Below are 9,928 nucleotides of genomic sequence, written 5' to 3'. Positions count from 1 at the left end.
TGAAGAAAGAATCACTTCTCTCTTTATTTCACACTACTTGATAAAGAACAATTGTTTACATCACTTCTTCCAGTGTATCCTATAAAAAAATTTTAGCAACCAAGCATGGGTAGCAAGCAAGAAATGTTTTAGAGAATTCATTATATTTAGTACATAAAGGGATGTAGTGTTCCTCCGACAGAATTATACTCCTGGCAGCAGAGTTGGCTATGAGACAGTTTAATGACTAAATAAAATCTGGGAGAAACTTACATCATCAAAACATTTTACTTCTTTTTTGATGGCTAGTCAAATATTTCATAGATAGGTGGTGTTGCCACAGCCCCAAACGTGTATTTTTTTTAACTATACAGAAGCGTGGCAACATTATTTAAAGGGACAGTTCACCCCCAAATCAAAAATACACCTTTTTACTCTTACCTGTAGTGTTATTTATCAATCTTGATTGTTTTGCTGTGACTTGCCGAATGTTGGAGATATTAGCCGTAGAGATGTCTGCCTTCTCTTGAAGCACAAAAAATACATTTGTAAAACTCAACAGCAATGTCTCTTCCCATAAATTATGACCCAGTTACTCAAGATAATCCACAGACCTTGTTGTGAGCAGTTTCATGTAGGAACTACTTTCCTTCTATTGAACTTGATCCACCAACCATGTCACTGCACAGAAGGAAGCGTGCATCTACTGCTAGCTCACCTAGCACCACTGAGCTAGCTAACATTACACCTCAGTTGAGGAGGATGCTATTAATGTTTACATCTCACGCTTTAACAAGCATGAGCCTCTCATCCATGAGTAGATGCACGCTTCCTTCTGCACAGTGATACAGTTAGCAGGTGTAGTTAGGTAGAAAGAAAATAGTTCCCACATAAAACTGCTTGGAGCTTTGAGCACCACAAGCTAAGTGCCATCTAGTTCCATTATATTTAAGAGAAGGCAGACATCTCTATGGCCGATATCTCCAACATTCAGCAATTCACACCAAAACAATCTAGACTGATAAATAGCACTACAGGGAAGAGGGAAAACATGTTTATTTTGGACTTCTCCTGGACACAAATTGGTGTGTGTGCACAGGTTATAACTGAGGAGCTGTTTTCACTTTGCCTTGCAAAAGCAGGAAATGTACCTGCACAGTACTCAAATATATTCACATATTCATTCATAACACAAAATTGTTTGGGAGAGAATGGAAACCTAAGGGAGTGAAGCTAGTGACAGACGACATCTAGTGGTTGAATTTTGAAACTGAGCTGTACTTTATCTATTTGGCATGTGATACAACAAAAATTATAAGGTTTCAGTTTAATGTTATACATGAAATAAATAAGTAAACTTGCTGCTTTTGGTTAATTTCCACTGCTGTCCTAGTACAAAAAAAAGTATTCAGGTCACACATTATCCAAATAAGAGTCAGTCTCATCGTAACAAATCTCTTGTTACAACCTTTTTTTCTATTTACAGTTACTACATCCCTTCTCTGTAAGGTCTCTGAATCAACCACACATGACTTTACGATGACAGACTAGTGACTGATGAACATGCTGTAAATCAGAGCCATCTGCAACACTGTTATGGTGTGCAAAGTTTACATCTTATCAACGAGATAAGAACATGTGGATGCTATCTAGGCAAGACTTAAATGCTGTCTAATGATTACTAGTGTGTGTTAGCAGAACAAACACAAAATCCCTTTCAAACTGACAAGCAAAGGAAACAAATAAGTTCAGGTTCAGTGTCTCTGTGTGTCATTTACAGTCTGTAATGGGGTAGTTCATATTGACAATGTCTCTCTGACAAGTTCTTTAGATGAGGAGGCCATGGTGGTGTCATAGATAGTGGAGAGTGGCACCTCTGAACCAGTGTTTGAAGGTCTGTTGTTGACTGCGGGGTCTGCTTTGATGGATGGGCCGCTCCTTCTGAAAGAGTTCCTGATCCTGCTGGAGAGGCGGTCGGACACGCGCCTCACCACCCGGCTGAGTCCGCGGTTCTTCAGCTTGATCAGGCCCACATCATCCTCCAGCTCTTCAGGTGGCACGTCGATGTTCCCGGAGTACCAGAACACCCACCAGATCAGGCTGAGGAAGATGATGATAGCCCCCGCGTAGATGAACAGATCGTGGATAACCAGCCCTCCGAACACTCCCACCATCATGATGAAGACACCGAGTATGTCGTGGGCCACTGCGAACCAGAACGAGCACTTGCAGCGGCCGACTCCTTCATACCTTCTCTCCATGACTGGCTCTACCTGTACAGATGTGGACATGGTGCAAGTGAAGATCCTCCAAACAAGACAGAAGTTAGTCCAGATGTGTATCAGTAGGACAGTGAAGTGCAATCCTCATTGACTCAACATGAAATAACCTGCAGTGGTCAAAGTGCAATGTACGCAAGCGGTTATCAGCAAGAACCACACCAGCTCTGTGACTGCACTGGATGTTTCAAAAGAAGTTGCATCATCACTGACAAAAACAACCACTTCCACATTATAGAGTCACTTCTATTCGAGCCCCCTGGCTGTACCACTTCCGCCTCTGCTTCTCCTTCAGTATGGGGATCCAAACAAGCCCCATCACGACGAACATCAGACCTATGGACAGGCAGGCCGAGGCCACGGAGCTGGATGACTCAATCACCCCTAATGACTGGAGGAGGAAGAGGAGTCCGCCTGCAGCGCACATCAGAGATCCCATCACCATCACAATGATGGGTTTGTGGAGGTGGGCCCAGCCCGGGGCCACAGCAGCGCCTGCGTGAGGGTCTGGACACAGGCTTTGGCTCCCAGAGTCATCTGGAAATGAAGTTTCTCCAATTGCTTCCATGGATGCTTCACAGAACAATGTCTGTTCCCGCTCTGTCTCTCCCCTCTGAGAACCTTTAACACATGAATAATGCAAACACCAGACGCTGAACATCCATAGCTCTCCCTCAGCTCGTCCCGTCTGCTCAGCCAGTCCCTGTCGAAATCAATGCAGCCGCCTCCCAACACTCATATGCAGGAGCTATATCCTCTGTATGATCAACGAGAGTGTCCGCATGATGCATCTCTCATTCTCCTGCCCAGTAACCCGTGAACACTGTAATTCCAGATGGCCCACCACACCCACACAGCAGAGGGAGGGCTTGGATGCAAAAGACAGACTCAGCCCACCTGTTGACAACCAAATCATCACCACCGATTGGCTGGCCACTCAGTGACCATCTTGTTGCATTATATCTCCAAAACAAATATATCGTCTACAGATAAATTCCTATCTTAATTTTTCAGATCAGCTTGTGTGTAGGATGTATGTTTGGCGTCTCGAGGACACGAAGGAGTCGTGAAGATGCAGAGCCTCATACTGTAAGGGATGTGCCATGTGAGTAGCAGGCAGCAGCTGAACAAGCCGGAGTATACTCTCATTAACAATAGGCATGTCATTTGATACAGCTGGCAGCTATACATGCACAGCTCTGATGGCTAAATACACCAAGAGCAAACAGGCCTTGAGGCTGGTGCACTTTAGGCACACAGAAGGTGTTTAAACAGTCCATATTTATTAAGCGTGTGAAACAATATAATTTTCTGTGCTGCCTGATGGTGATGCTCTTGGATAAGATCTTAAAATGAAGCACTGCTGAGTTGAAACCAAGTGTTGAAGGTGTAGAGTTTACTGTACTGTTTTTTAAAAACCTAAAGTAGATTGAAAATCATTTAGTCGCAAACGCTGAAAATGTCATTATTCTATTTATGATCAGTGAGTCATTCTGCAAAATCATGATGTTCATGATTCATACTAGGAGGATCCATAACATACTGGGTGTTACTCAAACTTTGCATGAATCAGGGATGATTAAATATATCTGTATTATCTCTTTCATCCTGACAAGAATGACTTCTCCTAAGCATCATCTGATAGGTACAAATACCCTAAAACAGTGTAAAACAACCTTTTCCTTGAGGGACCCCTTTTCTGTCATTGAGTAAACTTACAAACCATAAGTGACATATTTTATGAAAATTTATACTGTATTCAATGTATAACAGTAACAGTACAGAACAGCTGATTGATCAACTCAAATAGTAAACGCAGTAGCTGCAGGAAGTTTGTGTAAAACAAGCAATTAGAATAAATTTTGAGCAGATTACTTCCTGTGAATATCACATCAGATTTCCTGATATTTTAAGAACTTTTTATACAATTCTTTCTCTTTGATTATGAGGATGTTCAGGTCTTTACTGTGCCCCTATCCTGTGAGATTTTAAGTTTGTATCTTGAATAACTTAAGTTTAAAAACAATTTGATTTAGTTTTCCTCACAGAAATAAATGAAATGCTGAGATGTAGGCCTATTTTTATATTTTTAAAAAGTCTTCTAACACCCTGTAAAATCAAGAAAGCCTTGTGACACCCTCATGACACTCCCATGTTGAGAACTGGTGCTTTAAAATAAAAGGTCAAAAAGCCAAAATGTTAAGGAGTAGTATTTTTCTGTCATATCAAGAATAACACCTAAATTCCCAGCATTTGGAACATCCCATTCAGTAAATAGTAACCGAAGTAGCTCATAAATCACCACATTGACAAGGTGTGATTCATAGACATTTTGACATAGCAGGAAAACCACAAGAATACTTTATATGGGTGGGAAAATCTAGGCACCTCATGATTTGATTCTGATGCAAAGGGCTATGCTGTGGTTACAAATTATTTATGTATCAAAATTATTGATCCTATACAAGATTTAGTTTTCCTCGGTGTGACTACAAGCTACTTTTCAAACAGCGGATATGTAATGATCCATAATTAAACAAGAATTTCCTTCCATTATCTTTAATTAATACAGTAGTAGTAACATACAGATGAGACTTTATACAAGTTAAATGCCTCCATTTGCTGGCTTTTAAAAAGGGAACACGACTTAAATTGAACATTCCACTACATACGTCTCAAACTTGCGATGTTATCCAGCAAGTCTGGAGCTGCTCTGTAGAAAATGAATGGGAGACTGATTTTGTGGACCCACATAACATTTGTTTTATTTTTTCACACCCAAATGAGCTTTATTCTGTCGTAGTGTTCTCAGTTGTAAGATAGAAAATGTACCCATATACTCAGAACATTCCCCTGGGTGCTCTCAGTGTCATCAAGAACATCTTACCATTCATTGTCAATGGAGCAGCTCCAGACTTTATACCATATGACATCACTTTTGGGAGTGATTTGGGAGTTATTAATGTGTTTGGACCGTCTTAGATCACAAGAATAACATGAATGAACTTTGAAAGTGGGTGTAGGTCCCTTTTAAGCCAGAGGGTGCGGGTCAGATTGTATCAGTTTGTGGCTGTTCACACTCAGCCATCCTCACCAAAACTTAAGTCCTAAAGTAGCCTTGCTTAGAATGTAAACACGATAACCATATTTAGGTCCAGTAAATTTCACCTTCCAACTGGTTCAGCCTTGGGGAACATCCAGGTCTTATAAAACTGTCACAGGCAATCACAATTTACACAGAGTTTTTTAATTTTTTGTTATTGACATTTCTGCATCAATAGTGATGCATCTAAGAATAGATATTTTTACTCCACCTCTAGTAATTAAAAATATTAATAATGGCTGCCCTCCATTTAAGCTTCACTTGTTTCAGGGCCTCTGTGTATGATGGCTCACTGGCATGGCTTATTGATACACTCAACAGAGCCCGAGTTCACAACATTAGTTCCACCTGTGAAAAAGGCCTGTTGTTACAAAGCATTTAGAGAACACAGCATAGCCAAAGATAATTTCAGGTAACAAAGTTTATAATCTGCTTCATAAAAAGCAAAAATACAGACAAAACAGACTGAACATATTGACCATTCTCTGAACGATCCGGTGCTGTGTACTGTGTAAAATGTCCATGTTGAGAGGGTAATGTGCAAAGATGCTCTGCTGAGAATCATTTCACTTTAGGCACTTTTCTTTTTGCTTTGGAGTCGGTCTTGCCGGCTGTCTTGGTCTTTTTGTTTGGTGCTTTTCCTTCCTTCCTTGCTACAGCAGGTTTGGGTGCCTTCTCCAGCTGCTTCTCTTTAGATGGCTTCTACAAACAAAGAAAGGCACTGAGGGTCTACAGTCTTCTAAATTAAAACAGTACAGTGTAATCAGGGCTGTGACGGTTTCTGTAACTGTATGTAAAAGTCAGGGAACGTGAGTCATGGTCTGGTGCGCATAGCCACATGTTCTTAATGTTCTTAATTTTTATAATGAAAATAATTTCTAAACGTTAACAGGGAGTGAAATGTTACCTCAAAAGAAATGAAAAGTAACTGTTCATAATGCATTTGTGTTTTTCCCACTGTACCAAACTTTGACTTGTGTACCATTACACTCTAGAGTCGGTCGATATATTCAAATTAGTTTAGGTATTCAAATCTAGCAGCTGTGAGTAGCACTGACCTCCAGTTTAGGCTTTTTAATGGGTGTTGCCATGGGAACCAGCTGTGGGATTTCTTCCTCCTCTTCTTCCTCCTTTCCCTCACTGGTGGCATCGGTTTGCTTTATGTTCTCTGTCTCGTTCTTCTCTGCCTCCTTTTTGTCTTTGCCACCCTGTGATCCACAAACACATGAGCTGGTTATTGTACACATCATTTCTATAACTGTGACACAAACACAAGATGAACTTGTTCTCACCCTTTTCTTGCGAGCCAGTTCCTTTATCTTCTCCAGCTCACTCAGCTGGTTCAGGTCTGAGGTGAAGATGGGCAGGGCCACTGATGTCTGACTCTTTATGTGGATGAGCTTCATCACTGGTCCTTTCTGTTAATAGCCATGCAAATATCATACATAATCAGGAAATGGCAGCCCAGTCCATGAATTAATCTTTGCCTAAACCACCTCTAATGAAAACACAAGACAGCGAGACTCACCGTGCGTAGTTTGGCCACCACTGTTTGGACAGCAGCCTCGATGTTTTCTGTCACCTCATCTGCGGTCATGCCAGCGTGGGCAATACGTGCCATGCTACGATACGGGCCAATCATAAAGATAATGCAGGGTTACCCAATAAAACTCTAAGGTGACATTGTAAAAAGCACCAGTACAAGTGGTGTAAAAACAGGTGTTGTAGTATTTCATGTGAACATTATACATTGTGTATCAAGGTTGTAGAGACAGGCTCCACAGCGAGAGGAGGTCCATCTGGATTTACATTGAATCTCTATGGCACCAGCACATGCCCGTATCAAACACTTCACAGAATCGACAGGGTTGCTAAGAGGTGCTATTCTTTTGACATCACAAGGCATAAAAACTTCTGTGAAACTGAAATTGTTTGAAGTCTCGCTGAAGCAACAGTTAAGACAGTATGTTATCATAAAGCAGAATAAAGATTTGATTAGGAACACAAAGAGTAGCGGAGCAAATCTCACCAGCAGCAGCCCTTGTTGGTGACCTTCAAGTAGGTGCCCTGGATGACTCTCTGGATGTCTCTGGCCAGATGTTTGCTCTGCAGGTTCACAGACAGCGGCTCCCTGGGGAAGACAGAAATGAGGTGACGATGCATCTATGGCAGCTGGGAATACCTCAGCGTTGGTTTGGTCAACACCCAACAGACATGTTAGCTGTGTTATTATTTTGAAGATACAGAGGAATTGAAGGTTAAACTCTGACAGCACTAAGAAAAGGTCTTACTTTTTCCTCTCGTAGAAATGTTTTCCGAGGTGGGATGGCAGCCGGCGGCGGATGCGGTCGTCAGAAAGGAACACATCAAAGTTCCCCAGCAGACGGCGCTTGGCTTCATACGGTTTGTACTCCGTCCTCAGGACCGAGTATGGGATGATCTGATCCGGAGACAGGGATGTTTGCTTACAAGTGCAACAAAAGTACTGAAGATGCCATTTTAGCTGTGACCCATCTTATCAATAAGCACTTGGAGGATTCTAGCTCATTTGCACGTCTTTTATTGGTTGGTTTTAGTTCAGCTTTTAATACGTTGCAGCCACATCTTTTAATTAGTAGATTAAATGATTTTAATGTTGATCCTTTAATTATTAATTGGTACTTTTCCTCTCTGTACAGCTAAAGAACAAACTGTTTCGGCTAATTCATGCTGCTGGAAAAATTATTGGTGTTAAAGAGCACTTCTCCATTCAGAGTATTTATGAACAGGCCACTCTGCAACAAGCAAATAAAATTATCTGCAATCCATCACACATCATGCATGGCGAGTATGAGCTGCTACCATCTGGTAGAAGGTTTAGAGTTCCTCACTGCAGACTGGACAGATTTAAAAACTCGTTTGTTCCTGTGTCAATAAAGCTGGTAAACAAGGTCAGATAAGACCAGAGCTCAGATGACTTGCGTTTGTTTGTTTCGCACAGGTTAGTATTTTTTACTTATTACAATTTTAGCATTTTATTAGCCCTATTAGGTGTTATTTATTCATTCTTTTATTTATTCATTTCTTAATTCACCATGTTTCTTGCACTTTTTGGCACCTTGTATGATATGGAATGTGCATATCTATTGTATGTTTGGTATTGTGTTGTATTGTATTGTATGTTCTGTGTTGTGGCTGCAGCATGGGCGAACGGCCCAGAACAAATTTCTCACTTTGTGAGACAATAAAGTTAATCTTGAATCTTGAATCTTAACAAATCATGATTGTGTCTGCCATCAATAGGAGGTCCTTATGTAGTCAGTGCTGGCTAGTAAAACACTGGTGGTTTTTTGGTTTGAGTGCATTTGTGTTTGTCTATAACCACTCATGCAATAATGACCACATCAGCAGCTGTCAGTTGTCCATAAGAACTCTGATAGATACCTCAGTGATGTTTTTCACTCCCTTCTCCTCCAGCAGCTTCTTGTAAAACCTCTGGGTCTGGTCTGAGGTCATTTTGGGCTCATCTCTGGTGAAGAGGCAGACCTCGTCTGTGTCAGGCCGCTGGCCATGGGGCAAGGGACTGAAGGTGGAATGAGACATACATATCAATATAGCCGGTTCAGGTGAGCTACAGGTCAGGCATGAAGGCAGGTTTATGTTTCTGTGTGGTGGACTCACATGCGGATGGACTGTGCCTCCCTCGGGACCATCCAGAGGGTGAAGAGCAGGCTGATCGGTTGAGCGTCTTCCAGAAACAGGGCATCACTGGTGGACTTAGTTTTCAGGAAAGCCTGCAGAGCCTGGACGGCCTTTTTCACCTGACACACACATAAACAGAGTTATAAAATACTCTGTAAACAAACCGACACACTTCAGTTTCTTCCAAAGTTCTCGTCATAAGGACTTGTTGAGTGTCACTCGGAATTAGCTTCGGTGCTAATCCAGTCAGCTAGCAAACAGACTAGCTAATGCTAGCTACGTTACAGCTGCTGCGGATTCATGACAATATCTTTTATCACAGTAACGTAAACTTTTATTAACCGGCATGATATTTACAAAGAGTTAAACGTAAAGTAGCAAAAAATAAACGTTTACCTGTGCTCGGTCTAAGACAACCGGTGTTGTATCTGCCATGCTGTCTGCTTCACGTGCGAACGGTAGACACGCATGCGCAGTCGGTGTACTTACGTCACACTTCAAGAGACCTTTATTTGTATGACAAGTCTGAACACAGCAAGAGTAAAGAAAAGTTGCCTCAAGAGCCCAAGTGGGGGCCCATGAAAAGGTCTATGGCTGTCCTACGAATTAGATCAAGTAAAACAATTTACTTGCTGTCCGAAATCACTTATAATTTGTCTGTAATTAACATAATAAATATATATATAATTCTATAATTAAAACACATTTCATTGTGCCATCTGATACTCCGCTTCCAAAGTTAAGCTAAATTTTGGCAAAGGAAAAGAAGCATTGCCATTTTTCAAAATTATGTCTATATACTGGAGTCCCTAAAAAGTCTTGCAATTACATAAATTGGGCATTGTGACTGGAAAACTGAGAGCTGACAGCCACATGCTCTTTACAC

At 41.3% G+C, this 9,928-nt stretch overlaps 2 protein-coding genes and 1 non-coding gene across 3 annotated transcripts; all 3 read right to left on the bottom strand.

Moving 5' to 3' along the window:
• LOC117247064 (transmembrane protein 238-like) lies at nucleotides 1–3,060 on the bottom strand. Its single transcript, XM_078163235.1, has one exon. It carries the CDS (start codon nucleotides 2,268–2,270, stop codon nucleotides 1,776–1,778), a length of 495 nt encoding a protein of 164 aa, XP_078019361.1. The 5' UTR covers nucleotides 2,271–3,060; the 3' UTR covers nucleotides 1–1,775.
• Nucleotides 3,061–4,801: 1,741 nt separating this feature from the next.
• rsl1d1 (ribosomal L1 domain containing 1) lies at nucleotides 4,802–9,557 on the bottom strand. The gene is made up of 9 exons (XM_033612198.2): nucleotides 9,439–9,557; nucleotides 9,022–9,161; nucleotides 8,785–8,923; nucleotides 7,653–7,801; nucleotides 7,391–7,492; nucleotides 6,890–6,983; nucleotides 6,654–6,779; nucleotides 6,420–6,569; nucleotides 4,802–6,063 (listed from the first exon to the last, which is right to left on the bottom strand). Exons 1-9 carry the CDS (start codon nucleotides 9,475–9,477, stop codon nucleotides 5,923–5,925), a joined length of 1,080 nt encoding a protein of 359 aa, XP_033468089.1. The 5' UTR covers nucleotides 9,478–9,557; the 3' UTR covers nucleotides 4,802–5,922.
• On the bottom strand, nucleotides 7,112–7,243 carry LOC117247741 (small nucleolar RNA SNORA55). The gene has a single exon (XR_004500849.1). It is a non-coding gene; the product is annotated as a small nucleolar RNA SNORA55 (small nucleolar RNA).
• Nucleotides 9,558–9,928: the final 371 nt, after the last annotated feature.

The sequence above is a fragment of the Epinephelus lanceolatus genome, chromosome 21 (genome assembly GCF_041903045.1).
Source record: "Epinephelus lanceolatus isolate andai-2023 chromosome 21, ASM4190304v1, whole genome shotgun sequence".
Lineage (NCBI taxonomy): Eukaryota > Metazoa > Chordata > Actinopteri > Perciformes > Serranidae > Epinephelus > Epinephelus lanceolatus.
Note: the sequence above shows the minus strand (reverse complement) of the source record. Positions and strands in the feature narration are given on the sequence as shown.

Excerpts from the sequence above, each read along its gene's own strand:
- LOC117247064 (XM_078163235.1), bottom strand. The coding sequence starts at position 2,270 with ATGTCCACATCTGTACAGGTAGAGCCAGTCATGGAGAGAAGGTATGAA.
- rsl1d1 (XM_033612198.2), bottom strand. The coding sequence starts at position 9,477 with ATGGCAGATACAACACCGGTTGTCTTAGACCGAGCACAG. Across the intron at positions 6,570-6,653 it reads AACTGGCTCGCAAGAAAAGG|GGTGGCAAAGACAAAAAGGA; the intron begins GTGAGAACAAGT and ends TGTGGATCACAG. Across the intron at positions 6,064-6,419 it reads TTAAAAAGCCTAAACTGGAG|AAGCCATCTAAAGAGAAGCA; the intron begins GTCAGTGCTACT and ends CTTTGTTTGTAG.